The sequence below is a fragment of the Dreissena polymorpha genome, chromosome 14 (assembly GCF_020536995.1).
Source record: "Dreissena polymorpha isolate Duluth1 chromosome 14, UMN_Dpol_1.0, whole genome shotgun sequence".
NCBI lineage: Eukaryota > Metazoa > Mollusca > Bivalvia > Myida > Dreissenidae > Dreissena > Dreissena polymorpha.
The window spans coordinates 12,320,325-12,340,991 of NC_068368.1; the positions used below are offsets into that span (position 1 = coordinate 12,320,325).

Here is a 20,667-nt window from a genome sequence, read left to right on the forward strand (position 1 = left end):
AAAGCAATTATTGCAAAATATGCATAATTATGTTAAAATGGAATATATTGTTTGCATAATGAGCTACTGAGTCAGGAAAATGTAAGGCCCCCCTCCTCCAAGCTTTTATCAGAGAATATATGGTAATTAATGCATACATGTACCTACATTATAAATGAGAAATGCAAAACTGTCTGAACTCTTGTCTTACTGTATGGAACTTACAACATTCTGGATATTAACTGAATACCATACAATTATGAACTACGTGGCTGTCAGATGCAATATACAGCAACTGGTTGATGAAAATTATCCCAGGTAAAACATGTGGCGTACTTACCCTACTTGTATTGGCTTGTATATGTTCACTGATCTTAACCCATTTATGCCTAGCGTCTGGAAAAAAGGCCTTGGCAAACAGCGTAGACCCAGATGGCCAGATGAGACGCCGCATGATGCGGCGTCTCATCAGGGTCTGTGCTGTTTGCTTAAAGGAATTTTTATAAGAAATATTCTAAATATATAAATATTATCAATATGCTAGACATCCCTTATTTTGGAAATAAATTGATCCAATTTAGAAGGATGAGACAGTCCACAAGGCTTAAATGGGTTAAAGACTTGAGAGACAAAAGGGCTATACAATCTAATGGTTAAGATTCGAGCAGCGTTCTGAGAAAACAGGGCTTAATGCATGTTTATAAAGTGTCATCCAATATAAGCTGTGCAGTCCAGACTGGCTTATCAGGGACAACACTTTCCACCTAAACTGGATCTTAACTTATATTAGAGACTTATTCCTTTAAACGAAAAATACCAAAAAAGCGGAAAGTCACAGTCCAGTTCGCAAAAGGCATTTTTCTCATATGCATTTAGTCCCATTTTGCCAGAGCGAGGCTCATAATTTATATGAATCTAATAAATTAATATGAGTAATAACATATTACCAATCGCCTCTTCTCCTCAATGGTTAACCTCACATTTGCACTCAACGAACGTTTTAATTTTGGTCGATGTACATTCCTATTGTTCTCTTCGCTAAATGCATGACTGTATGAGGGTCGTGCAACTTTCGTTCCTGCTGACATTCTGCAGTTAATAACTTCCACCTTTTGTCCACTACTGGAATCCACCCAAATCAGTCACTTATTATTTCCCTCTTTTCACAGTTCAGAGTCTCTATCTGTTATAATCAGTTTTGAGCACTTTTTCGTTGAATCAGTTTGGAAACTCCCTCGTTTAATCTGGGAAATAACTATTTTGACCTCACCAACAGATAATGTACCTTAACAATTCACCAACAGATAATGTACCTTAACAATACCTTGGTCAGACTATTCAACGAAAAATAGGTCATTGAACTTAAGTGTTCCAGTACTTTACACAATATTCATTTAATCCAGTTATCATAAAAAGTAGTTTTAAATTAAGTTAAAACAAAAGTCAAATAAACAAGATGGCTTCCTTATATAGGATGTACTCTTAAACAAAATAAACACTTCAGAAACGGAAGAATGCCTTCTGAATGGGATTATCAATTTGATGAAGGCTTGTTCACCACAAACTCAATTTATGTCCTTAATAGTAAACATTGGAATGCATACATGCTTCTCTAAATTTCTCAAAACTTCCAATCACATTATTTACACCAGAATGTTTCACAGAATGCATATACACAAACCAATATGAATAACCGTTCAACCTTGCCCTTATATTGATCCTATTATGTACCACTGAATTGATTTAACTCCAATCAATTTGATGTTAATTCTATTTAAGATCATTCACATCACAGGTTAAAATTTGATCCAACCTGATCTGAATATTTTCCAAAACCAAAATCCTTTTTTTTGCACTATAAACTGGATACAAAGTTAACGCATTTAAAGTTAAACAAGACAAAGCAGGAGTGGTAATAGATTACACTGCTTCACTCAAAACAACCCAGAGGAATCAGTGGCAGACTGCTGTATCTAGGATCACACAAATTAGTTATACATATCACGGCTCTACAGTTCAGTGCTCTCTAATGGGTTAGACATGAATGTTTTGGCGTATGTAGTATGACGCAAACTGTTTTATCACCCTGTAATTATATTCAGAAAACCACTTCAATTTGGATACAAATATCTACCAAAGCATCTATAAAACCTCTTTCACTCAAGTCCTCAGTAGCCCATGAATGTCTTTCAATAAGATGTTATTCTTCCTCACTTTTTATACTTAATTTTCAGATAATTCCTACCATATTCAAACCACACAAATGAAGAAACCTTCTCAAAGTAAAGATTTCCTGTGTTTCAACTAAAACAAATGTGCCTGACAAAAACAATAGGGCTTCCACTTATTCTCTCGGCACTTATTCACACAGTATAATTTCCAACAGTAGACTGGTTTTCCCAGTCATTGGAACCACTGCCAGGCAGTTGTGATCAATACGAAATCAATAAACCTATACCATTCTACAAGTTTCCAATAGCACTAGCCTATGGGTGATGATGCAACTCTTGCCAATGATGGCACTCCCATGCAATTCTCTAATTGACCTTGGATCACCTCTGAGGTTACTAAAATGTACATAATTGATGAATGAAAATCAATAAATGCTAAGAAAGAGTGTCATCATCATCATCATCATCATCATCATCATCATCATCATCATCATCATCATCATCACCAACACTACCACCATCATCATCGTCATCATCATTATCATCTTAATAATAATCATCATCACCACCACCATCATCAATCATCATCATCATCATCATCATCATCACCACCACCTCCACCACCACCATCATCAACGATCAGCAATTTACCACTGATACTGTTGATGTTTTTTTAAATTAAATTGTCGACATAATCAAGATGATTCATGTTTACCATGATTCTTATGTATAATGCTCTCTGTCCTACATTTGGATAGCTGTTATCATCTTCATCAAAGAATCGTGTTGATTTATTAATTATACTATAAGTAATACAAATGTATAACAGAAATTTGTATGTTTTATCTTTTTTAATTTTTGCCATCTCTTATGTTCAATAAATAATTCAGCAAGCTTTATCAATTGCTGCTACAAAACATGTTTACTGATGAAAGATAAAATTTTCAATTTAAGACATTCATTTCTCGTAATATAAACAATTAAATTACAGACTTTTTTGCTAAATCAACATCATGATCATAATCATCATATAATCAATATCATCATTATCAACAACATCCTCCTTCTCCTCCTCATCAGCATCAAGGTCTAGGATTTGAAAAGGGTGCTAATTTGTCAAAAGGGCACTTACACAGGCATGGCCATATTATCCCTGTGGAATATTTTCAGTAAAGCATGTGTCTATACGTCAACATTGTTTCTAAAATTAAAAGAAAGTCTCAATTTAATTAATTAATTAATTAATGAATTGAACTTCAAAAACAATTTCCAGTGATTAAATAACGTGATTTGATCACAATAGGTTATGGCGGGTGTCCTAGGGGCGGAGTGGGATCTTGGAGGGGGGGGGGGGAAAGATCTTGGGGGGGGGGGCAGTGGGTATCCGTTTAGGCCAAACTTGACTTACACTGCATCATCATTATCAACAAATCGAGGGGTTAAAGCCAGAACGTGATAAGTGCACTTTTTATCAAAAATCACTTTTTTGCACTTTCATAGAGTTATTCCAACGCTCTACAATATGCACTATTCCCTGGAATCACATCTTGAATACAACATAGTTTATCCGAAAGAACCAAGGTGCACTAAGTGCTTATCGACAAATCTGGTGTATGCCAGAATGCTTCAAGTGCACTTAAGTCATTTTGGCACAATAAGTTTTCATACATATTGAGAGGAAAAACATTTGCCAAAAGGATTTAAGTGCACTTAAATCATTTAAACATAAGCCATGTGTGCATATATTTTAAGGTAAAAACAAAATATGAAGCCATTTCCTTGTTAAGGAATTATTGCATCTTGTTTTATTTAAACAGGAATACACAAACTATTGTGCTTATTTGTAATTAGATAGGGAGAATATGCCTTCATTGGTGCTTATCTAAAAGTCATTATTCTCCCACTAAGATGGTAAAATAAGATTTGATCTAGAGGCTGTTTTACCGATTAAATGTTCTCGTGTGAGCCAAGTTTATTATAAAAGAAAAAGAAAAAAGTTTCAATATTTTCTTTTACTGTTTACAAAACACAAGTTTGACATGTTTATTGTGGAAAGAAACTGAAGGAAAATGCGGCTGTGAAGTGGGAACCTGTCTTTTGACTTCCATGAAATCCCTTCCCATCACAGTAAAGAATGTCTGTTTTTATTCTGACTGTTGTAGTGGTCAAAATCGATATTAGGTTATTACTGTTGCATTGAAAAATGTAAAAACATAGACACCATTGAACAAAAGTATTTAGAAAGTGGACATACCCAGATGGAGTGTGATAGTGGACCTGCTTCCATTGAATGAGCAAAGAAATTTACATTGGTATATTTACTAATGGGGAACCAATTGTGAGGGTTACACCAAAGAGAACTCCGTATGTTGTAGTGCCTATGAAAAACTATGACGCTTTTTATATCAAGCATGTAGCTTAAACTGTAATGCCGCCAAATGTTGTAAATGTAAGTGGACAAAAGGTTATATGGACAAAAATAAAATTGATAAAACTGCAATTGTGATCCGGGTGTGTGTTTTTTAAGTGCAGTTTTGATGACACCAGTTTTCATTGTGGAAAACTCATATCCTCTATAAAACCAAATCAAATCCTCTATCAAAGGACCTTCTATAAAATGTGACATACAACCCTTGTAGATTCCAAACTTCCAATTACAGCAACAAAGAAGAAAGACCTGCCATCACTTTGCTCTGAAGGGATAATTCCTTCAGAATATCACCAGTATTTCAAGAATATTCCAGACCCAGATACAATAGAAGATAGATAAGATGCAGATGTGGAATAGAATATCTGAATCTTAACTTTCTTCCATTGTTAAGGTTGGAGACACATTTGCATGTCCTGCTCAAATCTAGAATGCAAAAGAAAATAAGTATGTACTTCTACAAAAAGAATTACCATTATAATTATTAAAATAAACTTGTTTTAAGTGCACATGTTTCGTTTAGTCTCGTAAAATAGCTGCATAGCACAAGGCTGTTTTGTTTAAATGGCACTAGGTCCTGTATGGTATAGGAAAAGCAGCGTTCAATTCTTATGCAAAATAGCACCAAGTACACTTAACACAGTTGTACTCTGAAAATATATATGTTTTCCGTTTATGCCAGAATGAAGTAAGTGCTATTTTGAATACAAAAGCATTTAAATATTGTATGCAATCATATAATATGTTTACAATGTCATAACAATACTATTACCTATATTATAACCAAATATTACGCTGATATTCATATTCATTTAAAAGTTGTAGTCTGTCAAACCTTAATTTTGCGTTTTTCTCCACTATTTGAAAAATGGAGTTATCACGTTCTGGCTTTTACCCCTCAAAATGCATCAACAACATCATCATCTTGATCATCATAATCATCATCATCAGCAGCAGCAGGTGTAAAATCTTATCTGATACTACAGAGTAAAGAGTCTAGTTCATTTTAAAAGGCCCAGCTAGATATACACTGCATCATCATTATCAACAAAATCATCAACATCATCATCATCATCATCATCATCAGCAGCAGCAGCAGCAGCAGCAGGTGTTACAATGTACTTGAGACTACAGAGTATAGAGTCTATTCCCTTTTAAAAAGATACAGGACTTTTTACAGAGAACATTAAACATGCATTTTAATGATCAAAATGAATGGCTTACTGCATAGACATTTGTCTGTTTTACACTGCAATCCAAATGTTCAAGGAATGGTTCAGAAAGTAATGCAACATTCAAATATAACACAAAATTCAACAAAAAACAAACATGCAAGGACCTACAATAATTTCCAAAGGCTGCAATTACAGAACAACCTTCTGCTTCACCTTCACTTTCCTAGAAATATCGGCAATGACATTAAGGCTATTTAAGCAATGTCTGCAATGACATTTACACTATTTTTAGATCATCTTTCCTGGGAGAAATTCCAGCACACTGCCAGACAAATCTGCGTTTTACTTTAAGTTTCATGAAAACATATTGCAACATAGAAAACAAGATAGAATGCGTGGGTTTGAAATAACTCTATACAAACTTTGATTTTAACGATCAAATTTTCAATGAAGTACACTCTTTGAATTATAATTTGGATAAATTGTGTGTAACATTTTTTGTGTGTGAAAATGTACATTACAACATGAATTTAAGCAAAATAATATATAGTATCTAATACCTGATCTTTTCATAACCCGCATTTAATAAGATTGAAAAAACAATTACACAAAATTGACCAGTGAAGATTTTAAAAGTGATGAGACTTATCAATGTGTTCAACAGTTTGTACCATACCCAAATTTCACCAAAAAACAGTCATGTAACCCTTTCCAACTCAGAAGCAAATTGACAACGGCTATGTGCAAACAGCATAAAACCAGTAACTCGCAGTCTGTTCATGTTTTATGCTGTTTGCTGCTCATCAGTATCTATGGGTTGAAAATGAAGCCTTTAAATTTGAATTTTGTAAAATTAAGGTATTTAAATAAATTTCTATGGGACTACAAATGCATCAAAATACATTTCTAGTGGAAAAGGGTTAAATAGACCATGAATTAAACGAAATTACTCAATAATGACAATAATTAATCTATGTTTCTAGTTTGAAGCTTGATGGGTTTCATCATGTAGACCACCTTGGTCTGTACTCTGTAACCTTCATATGAACTTCAAGGACTGACGAATCAGATTGCAGCACACCTCCAAGCTTTTAACCAATCAAATCATTGGGGATAAGACACTCCTTCAGTAAATGCAGCATGTAAACAAACACCACAAGGTTTTAAGATTACAAAATACAGCTTAACTTAGCTTTAAGTAAATGGCCTCTTAACAAAAACAACAAAAATGATAATAATGAAAGCCCAATTTCTGTTAAAAGTAAATAAACCAAAGAGCTTACAGAAGCACAAGCATTTATAACAGACTGATTAAAAAATGTTCTTAAAGAAACAAACATATTGTGTTGTGTGAGAGGGTTATTTTTATATTCAACTCAGTATTTCACAAAGTTGACTAGTTGTAAGGTAATGCAGATGTCATTTAAGCACTTCTTTTGTATTATTCTTTACACACACTTTTTTATTCTAATTTGAATATTATATAAATGATACACATATTTTCTTTAAAATTTAACTCCCATTAGTTTAACAGAAGAAATTCGATGATTTTAATAAGTGAAAATGTAATCACTCACGTTGGAAAACACCATAAAATAGCATAACAAAATTCTCAAGAGAACAATCCAACAGTATTGAATATAATACCACCACCACCATATGTTTTCAAGGTTAACTTTGATAAATAATATTTTTATAAGTAATACAAGGATATATGCACATAAAATTAGTTTAATCATGCAATACATTGATTTTACTACCGACACCATACATGTTTGACTGGTTTATTATGATACAATACATAACAGATCTAAAACTATCACATCTTGTACGTCAGAAAATATACAACTAATTCACACTTTCCCCTCTAAATATGATAATATAAAGAAAAAAATATACATCTATCTAGAAGGAGTTCTGCATTAGAAGAAGAAATATATATATATGTAAGATGGCATCCAGATATGTTTCTTGATTACAATGGGTCTTGCACACCGGTGAAAATATTAAAAAACGCAGTGTCAAGCTGAAAACCGGTAATATTTTACTCACAAGTTGATCCTCGATGTGAGGGGGAACCATCTTCATGATGGCGGCGAGTAGCTGATGAAGACCCTGTTTCATTGTCACGTCTTTCAGTGAATTCTTCACCATCTGAATCGCTGGATTGTTCACATCCAGAATTTCTTCGTCGATTTCAACACCGCAACCAGCCATGTTTGCTTTTGCTTCTTTTCTTGTTTTTAGGAATTCAAACAAAATGTTTCTATTTCCACACGCACAGTTAACTACACTTCACTGCTCTGATAATTTGTCTTTTCAGTTTCCTTGTTGAATAACTTAACAGTTCAAGATGATATCTCTGTGCTGTTTGTGAATCTGTGATGTTGCTTCCTTGATATTAACAATGCTTAAAAATGGCTTTAAAATGTCAAATTTATCTGCCTAAATCGTTGCAAAGAACTATCTTTTGTTGCTGAAAAATGTAATCTTCAACTAAATTGAATGTCCAAACAGTGTACACTCTTGCAGTTAAGCTTTTGATAATATAACAACCCGTGGATCAATAGTAATATTGTATTGGAATGTGTATGCTTTAATCTTGCTCTGTTTTCAGTGTGCTTCAGGGTTATATAGCGATCTCTATACACAGGGGGCGGTACTCTACCTGCATGATTGATAGCTCAACTGGCAACAGACTGCATATAACTAATTTCAGGCCAAACAAGTTTATTTCTTAACCCTTTCCCACAATAGAAGCAAAGTGAAAATGGCTATTGCAACCAGCATAAAACCAGAACAGCCTGCGAGTAACTCGAAGTTGTTAAGGTTTTATGCTGTTTGCTATTCATCAGTAATCAAGGGTTGGAAATGAAGCCTTTCAAACTTGAATTTAGTAAGAAAGGTATTTAATTAAATTTCACTTTCCAAGGGACTTCAAATGCGTCAAAATACGTATCTAAATGGTAAAGGGTTAAAGGGGCTTGTTCACAGATTTTGAATTTATGCTTATCAACATGCCTCAACTTAATAAAGTAAAAGGAATTTGCACTTTTGTGTAAGAAAAAATTAACAAGGGACAAAATTGTCACAAAACCAGGTTTTCAATGTGAAAAAAAAAGTCAGATAAAGGGAGACAACAAACACTGAACTGATTTAATTTAGTTGTCTCCCTTTATCTGATAATTGTTTATAATTAACCCAATTTGTATCAAAATAAATATATTTTTATTCGTGGTGACCTTGACCTTGGAATTATTGACGTAATTCTTTCGTGCCACACACCGTCCCATGATGGTGAACAAATGTGCCAAATGATTTTAAAATCTCACAATGAATAACATAGATATGGCCCGAACAAGCTCATTTATGGCCATTTTTGACCTTTGAACTCAATGTGCGACCTTGACCTTGCAGATATCGACGTAATTCTTTTGCGCGACACAACGTCTTATGATGGTGAACAAATGTGCCAAATGATTTTAAAATCTGACAATGAACGACAAAGTTATGGCCTGGACATAATTCTTTTGCCCGACACACCGACTACTGATGGTGAACAAATGTGCCAAATGATTTTAAAATCTCACAATGAACGACAAAGTTATGGCCCGGACAAGCTTGTTCCGCCCGCCAGTCCACCAGCCCGCCCGCCGACATTTGCCAATCTAATAACCAGTTTTTTCCTTAGGAATACCTGGTTAACAAAATTTAAACTTAACAAGAGATTGCCAAGCACTTTTGTCCCCTACCTGTGAAACTCCACCATTGTCAGTAAAAAATTTTTTTTTTATATTTGGTGCATATTTGTTTATATTTGTTGAAATAGCAACCAGAATTCTTGACGTTGGAACAAAATGAAATTACGTGCATAATCTCCATATTGCCATCTATCCATGTATTAAGTTTCATGAAAAAATATGAAGAACTTTTTAAGTAATCGCAGGATCCAGAAAAGTGTGACGGACAGACAGACAGACTGACAGACGCAGCGCACTTAAACCATAAGTCCCCTACGGTTTCACCGGTAGGGGACAAAAAGATATTTAGACATTTTAATTTGCACCACTGGTATTGGAACAGGGGTTGACCGTATCAATCTACCTCTTTGACCTCTTGACCATAATGACAGATTCATGCAAGTATTTCAACTCAGGAAAGCAATCAACTAGGTTGACATAAAAATCAACAAGAGCTTGTCACAGTAAGTGCCAGATCCCTGCCTAAATGTGTTTGCTTGTATGAGAATATTTGTTTTAAAGAGTAGAATAATATTTGTAAAACATGGAACCTGTTTCATCTATTTATATTTCAAGGATCAACTAGAGCTTTGTCACAGACGTGATGTATACCCCCACACGCGGCATTGACACAGACTATTTTGCAAGCTGTCTTCACAAAACAAGAGAATCTAAATGGTGATTTTTAAGAATTATTATGCCATTATTATTTATGGCCATTTTGACCTTTGAACTCTTGAATTCTTTCTCATTACACGCTGTCAAATGACTGTGAACAAAATTAATGTACAGAGTCATCTAAAAATCTCACAATGAATGACATAGTTATGGCCCGGACAAGCTTATTTATGGCCATATTTCACTTTTGAACTCCAAGTGCGACATTGACCTTGAAGATATCAACGTAATTCTTTCACATGATACATTGTCCAATGATTGTGAACAAATGTACCAAGTAATTTTTAAATTTGCACAATGAATGACTAAGTTATGGCCCGGACAAGATCATTTACGGCCATTTTTGACCTTTGAACTCACAGTGTGACCTTGACCTTGGAGATATCGACATAATTCTTTCGTGCGACACACCATCCAATATTGGTGAACAAATGTGGCAAATGATTTTAAAATCTCACAATGAACGACATGGTTTTGGCCCGGACAAGCTCATTTATGGCCATTTTTTACCTTTGAACTCACAGTTTGAGCTTGACCTTGGAGATATCGATGTAATTAATTCTTTCGCGCGACACACCAGCCAATGATGCTGAACAAATGTGCCAAATGATTTTAAAATCTCACAATGAACAACATAGTTATGGCCCGGACATGCTCATTTATGGCCATTTTTGACCTTTGAACTTAAATTGTGACCTTGACCATGGAGATATCAACGTAATTCTTTCGCGCGACACACTGTCCAATAATGGTGAGCAAATGTGCCAAATGATTTTAAAATCTCACAATGAATGACATAGTTATTGCCCGGACAAGCTCATTTATGGCAATTTTTGATCTTTGAACTCAAAGTGTGACCTTGACCTTGGAGATACCGGCGTAATTCTTTCGCGTGACATACCGTCCAAAGATGGTGAACAAATTTTCCAAATGATTTTAAAATCTCACAATAAATGATAAAGTTATGGCCTGGACATGCATTTGACCTTTCTTTGAACTCAAAGTGTGACCTTGACCTTGAAGATATCGAAAAAATTCTTTCGCGTGACACACCGTCCAATAATGGTGAACAAATTTGCCAAATGATTTTTAAATCTCACAATAAATGAAAAATGTTATGGCCTGGACATGCATTTGACCTTTGAACTCCAAGTGTGACCTTGACCTTTGAGATGTTGACATACTTCTTTCGTGCCACACACCGTCCCATGATGGTGAACAAATGTACCAAGTCATTTTAAAATTTAACGATAAATGACATAGTAATGGTCCGGACAAACTTTCGGTTTTAAACGCACTTAGTGACCCTGTGACCTCCTTTTTGACCCAACATGACCCATATTTAAACTTGACCTTGACATTATCTGGATACAACTTCTGACAAAGTTTGGTGAAGATCAGATGAAATTTTCGGGACAGACAGACCGACAAAGTGACTCCTATATAGCCCCCATTACCAGTAATGGGGGTATAATTCGTTATATAGTGTTGGATTAATATGCTGTAGAGAATAAAATATATGGAGATGAAAGAAAGGGAGGTAATTAAAATAGAAGACTATAAACAGTTACTGTTCTTGATCACTTTATTTTTCCTTAAACTCATCTATTCATTTTACAGTGAATACTTCAGTGTTTAAATTAAAATATTATTGTTAAATTAGATAAACGGAAATATAAAAAATTGAAAAGCTAAATATTTACTATAAAATTAAATTAAATATAATTTAAAATTATAAATTAAATAAAAAAGGGAGATAATTAAAAAACAACAGCCGAAAGAGTTATGGTTCATGTTCACTGCACTTCTCCTACTTGCCATCTGTTTATATTTTTAGTTTCAAGTAAATCCCTTCTGTAGATTTAGAGTTATGCTCCGGACAAAAACTTACTTTGAAATTCAATAACGGAAGATAATGCAAAACCTAAGGTACATGTGTAGATAGAGTTATGGTTCTACTTGCCATCTGTTTATGCTCCGGACAAAAATTTACTTTGAAATTCAATAAAGGGAGATCATTAAAAAACTAATGTAGACAGAGTTATGGTTCTTAGTCACTGCACTTCTCCTACTTGTCATTTGTTTATATTTCAAGTTTCAAGTATATCCCTTCAGTAGATTTAGAGTTATGCACCAGCCAAAAATTTACTTTGAAATTCAATTAAGGGAAATAATTTAAAAACTAAGGTAGATAGAGTTATGGTTCTTAGTCACCGCACTTCTCCTACTTGCCATCTATTAATATTTCAAGTAAATCCCTTCAGTAGATTTAGATTTATGCTTCAGACAAAAATTTACTTTTATATTATATAAAGGGAGATAATTCAAAAACTGCACTTCTCCTTGTTGCCATCTGTTTATATTCTAAGTTTAAAGTAAACCCATTGAAAAGATTTGGAGTTATGCTCTGGACAAAGTTTGGGATGGACAGATAGACAGACGAACCTCCGAAAAAAAATTCTGCTGTGATAAAAAAACAACAGAATGCACTAGTTAATTCACTAGTTGAGAGTATTTTAATATTTTTATAATCTTAACGCTTTCAAACGAAGACAACTCATGAATTAACGAGTATCTTCATTATGTCTATGTTTGTAGAGAGATTTCTGTTTATTACCGGTAAGTGCAATTTTCCATATTTCTTTTATTCTGTGACGAAAACATATTTGTTTCAATAAACCAAAGTGTGAACAAGGCACTTTAAATATTCTACTTGAAACTATCAGAAGTTAACCTTGCAGGGTTCAAATTTGCACAGTGCCTATATCTATACCACGTGACTTTCAAATCAGTGTTGGGAGAATAAAGCGCGACCCAGTTAGCATTTTTAAGGATTTCTTTTGAAATATTTCAAATATTAATGGGATAAAGTGGAGAGCCCGCTCATTTGTAAGAGTTTTCTATAGGTATCCTGATCTTTTTAAACAAATATTTACTTTTTCAGTTACGTGCAACAGCGCATTTGAACGGTTAGAAACATGTCAGATCAGTGTGGGGACTTCATATTACAAACGTGCAGTTGCACTTTACTGAAAAAAATACTTATTTGTTTAAAAAGAATTGAATTAACAAGTATAAAATGTTTAGCAGGGTTGGACACTAAGGCACGTCCAACATACATTGTCTAGTAAGATCGGTGGTCGGGCTAGTAAAACTGTGGGCTAGCTTGTCCGACTGGTCGTACATAAAAAATCTATACTGATTCATATAACTATAACTAACCGAAAATCTTTTTCTCATAAGGTGTAAAATAACTCTCGTATCCGTTATTAACATCAAAACAAAACTAGCGTACAGTCAATCTTGTGGATGCGACCACTTGTATTAAGCGACCTTTGTCTTATGCGACCATTTTGAAATCCCATGAAGCTTTTTCGCTATATAATGATATTGTATTCAGCGACTTTTGTCTTACGCGACCAGCGACCGCTGATTTCTATGTATTTTGATGTCCAAATCTTGAATTAAGCGACCACTAGGAGGTAAAAGTGGTTAATGTATTGATCTTTCAGGGACAAATCCGTGTTAATTGTTTATCTAAGCCGATAAGATGTACTGTTACACCTCTGCTTTGTTTTCACAACCAACCATTATGATTATGCTTTGTCTCGTTGACCGGTTCTGACCTGTATTGTTGTAGACTGCATATCAATTTATTTAGTTCAATAATAGAGGAATGTTTTACGCACAGTCTACAGCTTAAAAAGTTTACTATGTGGAATGTTAAGAGACAACGCCAATTTTTCTCGAGTATAGATAACAGGTGCAGAAACAATGCACTGTACGCGACAAACATTTCCTGAGAAGTGCGAAAAATAAACTATTAATTGGCAACATCTGTCGAAATCCGTACATTACCAATTTGTAATTATGCTAATTAGTAGATATTTGTTAGCCAATCACATTGTTATTTACTTAATAAATTTTCCAATCAAGTCTGTTTGTTTGTTTTCAATTGACGTGTTTTAATTTTTTCAGCTCATTATGTATCATAATCGAGTCAGATTGCCTTAAGCATACATGCAGAAATTAAAATGTCAAAACGAAAAGTGTTAACGTTGAACGAGAAAATTCTGGTTTTGGAATTGTCATAGAGTAAAAGTGCACGTAAAATTGCAGATGAGTTTGGAGTCGGTAAAACTCAAATTTAGAACATTCTTAAGCGTAAAGCCGAGGTGCTTGAAGACGTGGAAATTTATGTGTCAGGTGGAAAAAAACGCGAAAAATATTTCCTTGTCTATGTTGTTTTTGCAAATAAATATGTACACACAATTCATTTATAATATATGATAATTTATAATAAGTGAAAAAATAAAACACATTATAAGTAAAATATTGTTTATGTATTGTGTTTATATTCATTTTATTATAAAAGTTAAAATCATTGTTGACAAAAGAGATTATCCTTCATATAGATTAAAATTGAGGGTAAGCATTCTTCCAGAATGGCCTTTTTTATTTAAAGACCATTTTATTAAGAGACCACTTTTGATTACTCCCTTGAGTGGTCTCTTAATACAAGATTGACTGTATATAAATAAACGCGGAGCATTCACATGATTCATCGCTATGTTTAGACGCGAAGGAGAGCTCCCCGCAGAAAATGCTTGCAGTGTCTTAGAACTTTACATCATTTTTTTACGACTTCTATCGAAAATCAGTATCATCAATCTAAACATTTTGGCGTAGCAGACGAGAGAATGTAATTTAAAGAATGGCTTTGTTCAAGATTGGATTTTCGTCCGACAAATAAGTTAATAAAGAAGAATCCGACGGTATAACTGACACAGATTATGATGGAAAAAGGGCCTTGGAGCTGTGGTTACATGGAGCACAGTGGTCAAGGAGGCCAGAATTTGACGATGACGTTGAATAAATGTCACCTGCTGTACAGACATCATTTGTTTAACTGGTGATAAACAGTGAAATTATATCAAACAATTTATGTTGTTAAATAGTTTTATTTTATTTTTTACTCTGTGCATCAAAATAACTTTCTTGTGTGCACTAATTATTTACTGATAAAACCTGAGTAAACAGTTACACGACACAATTGTGTTTATTTGCTATGTCATTTATGGTCTAGTAGACATCAGATTCGGGCTGGTACATTTTAAGAGGAGCTGGTCCGATGGTCTGGCTGTAAAAAAAGTTAATGATGAACCCTGTTTAGCATTAACTTGTTTTGTAATATATTTTGATAACTTAATACTTGTTCAAGTATGAACAAGTACGTCTTAAATTTGTGCATGTTTAGTGCCGTAAATATCTATAGGTAATTTAATTAAAATGTTCTTCAAATGAACACAATCACAAAGTGCTAAACAACTTGTTACAATAACCCTTTACCACTTAAAGGCTTCATTTCCAACCCTTAGATACTTAATTGCAGTAAACAGCATAAAACCTGAACAGACTGCGAGTTACTTGCAGGCTGTTCTGGTTTTATGCTGTTTTATACATATCCATTTTCACTTTGCTTTTTTGAGTCTGAAAAGGTTAATGGAGCGCCACAGTAAAGTGCGTCCTACATGAACTTTTATTTTTCATTTTGCACTCACAAGAAGGGATAATTATTCTTGATGTAATAGTGTGATGTTGTAGTTGTTTCGTGTTTTGAACATTTTTACAATTTTGTTAATTATTTAATCTTTCTTTTGGAATTCATTATCTTTTGAAAGCATTTAAGTGCTAATATTTTGCAATAAATTGAGTAACCAAGAAATAGACATCTTGCAGATTGTTTTCAACATGCTTCATACAGTGTCAGAGACTGTTTCAGAAACATACCTTGCTGGGCTAAAACACTAATAAATATTTGTCTTTAAGACTCTATAAGTAACAAGAAATAGCTTTCTTTAAAAAAGACATTCGGCGTATAATCCTGACTTTGAAATAAAGGTAGAAAGTTTAAGTTTTTTATGTTATTAAATTTAAAACAGAGGTTTAAGTATTGTTGTGTTCTTTTTTTTCACTTAATAGTTGCATATCCGCAGCATGAAATGTTTGTTTAGTAATAAAGTGCATGTTTATTCGACTACATAAAAGTGTTCGTAGATACAAATTTTACTACATGAGATCACCATGTGCATTAAAGCATGAATTCTAAACCATGCCTTGCAAAAAAGCTACAAACATTTTGCCCTTTGGCTTTCATTGAAACATAATATATGCTGTCCACCAACCAACTTTAGTAAATACCAATTATAGGACTTAATTTATTAGCTGTCCACCAGCATTCAAACATGTTTATGGCAGGCTATATGTTATCACAGCTAAACCCTGCATAACCTTTCACCTGAATTTGTGCCAAAAAAGTCCAAACAATCATTAAACAACAAGATTGATATAATATTCTCCCTACATGGATGTCCTTCAATTCACCTTTTCTTGCAAAAACAGTTAAAGGGTCCTTTTCATGTTTTGGTAAATCGACAAAATTTAAAAAAGTTGTTTCAAGATTCGCAAATTTTCGATTTAGTTATATTTGTGAGGAAACAGTAATACTGAATATTATCCATGCTGTAATATAGACATTATATGCATCTTTTGACGATTTAAAAACCTGAAAATTATAAAGCGTTGTAACGCAAAACAATTGAATAATTTGGAGTTCTGTTGTTGTTGCTATATTTTGTGAAAATACAATGATTGCTTATATATACTATAAAATACATCTGACAGTGTATGCGGAAGAATGGTCGAGGGGTGTAAGTCGGAGACTTTTTACGCCAGGACTCCAGGGGTCAGTGGTTCGAGCCCTGTTGAGGGTTACTTTTTTTCTTTTTTTAATTTCATTATTGATGTTTTACTTGAGCTTTAATTTTAGAGCAAATGTTTACATTTATCAATAGAAAGCATTTAATGACAAACTTCAAAACATGCCAAAATCTGTGAAAAGGCCCCTTTAATAGGGTTGAGTGTTGAAATATATCTGATAAAGACATGTGCAGCAGATAGAATTTGGCTATCAACTCTTAACAATTTTGCTTTCTCTTACAAGGTCTTGTTTACATATTGTCAACATGACAAGTTTACAACTTTTTTTACAAATTCAAAGTATAAAATATCACCTTAAATCAGGGAGCGAACTACACTGTAACTCCAATACAGCACGTTCCGTTATAACATGTATTCCAATACAACGTGAGGGGTTGTTTGGATCCCTTTTTTTCTCAACCTTCCATTTCTGATTCAAATCCATGATATTCAACGTAATGTATATTCAGAAAATTCAAAGATGGTTGATTCAACAGTTCATTTTTAGTTGTGAGCGTTAGTAACGCTCACGATTAAATTTACAGAGCATGTTTTGCAAATCAGTATGTGCTTAGAAGCCTTAGCTATGCTAAGAATTGTAAATCATTATGCTAAAAACGATTACCACTGCCTGTCTGCACTGCAGACAACGAATGCTTAGGAGCGTCTGCATCTACTACTGCAGTGAGTGTATATACCAGCTTGTAAGACGCATTGGCCAGTCTAGTGTTTATTATTGAAATCTGTACATATTGGCTGCTTTCAGGGAAAACAGGGCTTAATGCATGTCAAATAAGATTAGCCTCTGCACACTGATTAGCTTGTGCAATGCTGCCAAACCGATTTAATGGCCAAGGGAATGGATAACACTGAGCTTCAAAGTGGCTAAGAACCATATCACCATTTTAATGTGCACCAACAGTACAGGCACACACAAGCTCCTGCCTTTAGTTATCGGCAAGTTTTCCAAGCCCAGGTGTTTTCAACTTTTGAACCTGCCAACCCTACCGGGGGTGTACGACTAGAGCTCAAACGACTGGATGACTTCACCGATCTTTGAAAACTGGTTTTATCTTCACTTTGGTGCTACTGTCTGCCTTTCGCTGCCACAACAGCTGCTCCCTATAAAGGCGCTACTGCTGTTGGATAACTGCTAGTCCCACTCAAAGGACAAGAAGATAGTGATATCCTTCTTGCTGAAGAATACAGTTTTCAAGATCCAGCCAATGGAATCATCGTGACCGCTAAAAGCCTGTACTGGTGCCAGCTTGTAGAGGCAGTAACAACCAGTGGTGATCTCAGCCTCCCAGACTTCCTGAAAAGGCTGACAATCGAGAAGGTGATCTATATTTTTGACAGCCCCTGGCATGAGGTGTCCTGAGGGAAAGCATTCATGGCTGCTGGCAGAGGGCCTTATGGGATGGGATTGGCAACCCTCTGATGAAGCCAATGACAGCGATAGGGAGTTCAATATTTTCAGAGCTGCGGATGTTTGCCAGGCAGAAAAATACCTTATGGTCTTCAACACTTTTTTTGAAGAACATGTACTCAAAGCTCGTGCTGCCTTTGGCGTATCTAACAATTACATTCAACAGTGGTATAAGATCGACAAAGAGCATGCGACCACAGTCCATCTGAGGTAGAGGAGAGCGCTGAGGAAAATAACGAATAAGAAATGGAGCTGTTAGCTGAAATGTTGTAAATCTTAACAGGCCACTTACAAAGTAGCCCATTGCTGGAGCCCTCTGCAAACGGAATGTTGGCACAGACATCACAGTCATCTCCGCAACACTGTTATACTTTCATGAGCCGCAGCCTAAGACTCATGAAAGAAAAGGACGTTGACTGAACAGCTGCAGTGAATATTTGGAAATACTTGTTGACGTTTTGTATTTATCGTGTATTGTATTTTATGTGTATAAAACTGTATCTGTGTTATCATTTATTATATCATAAATGGTGAAAGACCGTCGGCCCGTCAAACATTGCCAACAAATTTTTTAAAAGACCGACGGTGATATCCAATTTTGTTGGACTTACAGTCCGGTACACTGCAGATCCACTATATCTCGATCCATTAAATGGCCAATATTTCACGAATCGACCGAGGATTCTTTTTTCATTGACTAAAACAAACCTTTTGTCTGGCAAGTACGTCAAGGACCTCTTCCAGATCGATCTCTCACTCTCCATGTATATTCAACAGGGCAAGACCAGACATTCGCTCCGTTCCCATGGTGCTACGGAGGTATGTCTTCACCCGTCTCATTGTGCAAAAAGACCTCTCCGCTGTTGCTGTCGATAACCCGAGTTAGGCATCACATTTTATTGCATTTTTCAATCACTTTAATTTTGTATTTTTCCAAACAGCGTACGCACGTGCGTATTTGCGTATGCCCAGCTACGCCCCTGCTCATAAAGATTGTCACCATGTTTGAAGATGATATTATTAAAACTAATTGAGTAAACTAAATTAAGATATGATAACAACATTTGCACTCAGCAAGTGTCATTCAGATTGAACTAAAAATGTTACTAAAAGTATTCACAATGTTTCACTATAAACAACTGTAGACATGCAAAAACACTACCACCCCCCTGATAGCCTTGTTTATAAACAAACATGAACTATTTTCAGACTCACCTTGCAATTATATTTCCAATTAAAAAATAGTTTTAAAACACAAATCTTTGATAATGTAGGTTATTGTATTATTGTATTAAACAATAAAACCCAGTTTATTTTAGCAAAAATTTGGACCCTTCAAGGGAGAGTATCTTGAGCATACTAGTATGTTGATGAATAAAGAGTTCTCTCAAATTCCTGAAAAAAAATCAGAAAAAACAAAAACAGAAAAAAAACAAAATTAAAAAATCTACATTAATTTGCAGAGATTTCTTATTTATATAACAAAAGCATCACAAAATGTCTGGAAGAGGTAAACCAGCAAGAAGGAAGAGGAAAGCTCAGACAAAATTGCCAGAAAATCAGGAAACTAGAGTGTTCAGTCAAGCTTTCTTACTATATAAATATAAGGAAAAAGTACCCCCCCCAGCGGCCATATTTTTTTAACGATCCGAACCATTTTCAAAACTCAACCGTCATTTCCAGAAAACACAAGTGCTGACCAAATTTTATGATGATTGAACCAAAAATGGGACTTCTAGTGTTCACATGTTTTCACTAAATACATATAGAGAAAACTGCCCCGCCCCCTGGCGGCCATGTTTTTTCATCGATCTGGACTATTTTCAAACTCGTGCGAGATATCAATGAAACCAATGTTTTGACCAAGTTTCATGATGATTGGGCAAAAATTGTGACTTTTAGAGTGTTCACAAGGTTTCTCTAAAGCCACGTAAGGAATATTGCCCCGCACCCTGGCTGCCATGTTTTAAAACGGACCGGAATCATTTTTGAACTCAACCAACAATTATCATTTAGAAAAACATTTTGACAAAGTTACATGAAGATAATGGGCATCAAATGTAACTTCTACAGTGTTCACAAGGTTTTTTAGCATATGCTAAATCATTAAATCATTATGCTAAAAACGATTACCACTGCCTGTCTGCACTGCAGACGACGAATGCTTATGAGCGTCTGCATCTACTACTGCAGTGAGTGTATATACCAGCTTGTAAGACGACATTGGCCAGTCTAGTGTTAATCATTGAAATCTGTACATATTGGCTGCTTTCAGGGAAAACGGGGCTTAATGTATGTCAAATAAGAT

The 20,667-nt window shown here is 34.7% G+C and overlaps 1 protein-coding gene across 1 annotated transcript in view; it reads right to left on the reverse strand.

Moving 5' to 3' along the window:
* Window positions 1-8,374, reverse strand: part of LOC127857177 (hexokinase-2-like) — a 73,671-nt gene extending 65,297 nt beyond the window's left edge. Inside the window, exon 1 of the mRNA XM_052393594.1 lies at window positions 7,806-8,374. Coding sequence (XP_052249554.1) covers window positions 7,806-7,970 — 165 coding nt within the window. The 5' untranslated portion in view covers window positions 7,971-8,374. The remainder of the gene's footprint in view (window positions 1-7,805) is intronic.
* Between the last annotated feature and the right edge of the window lie 12,293 nt (window positions 8,375-20,667).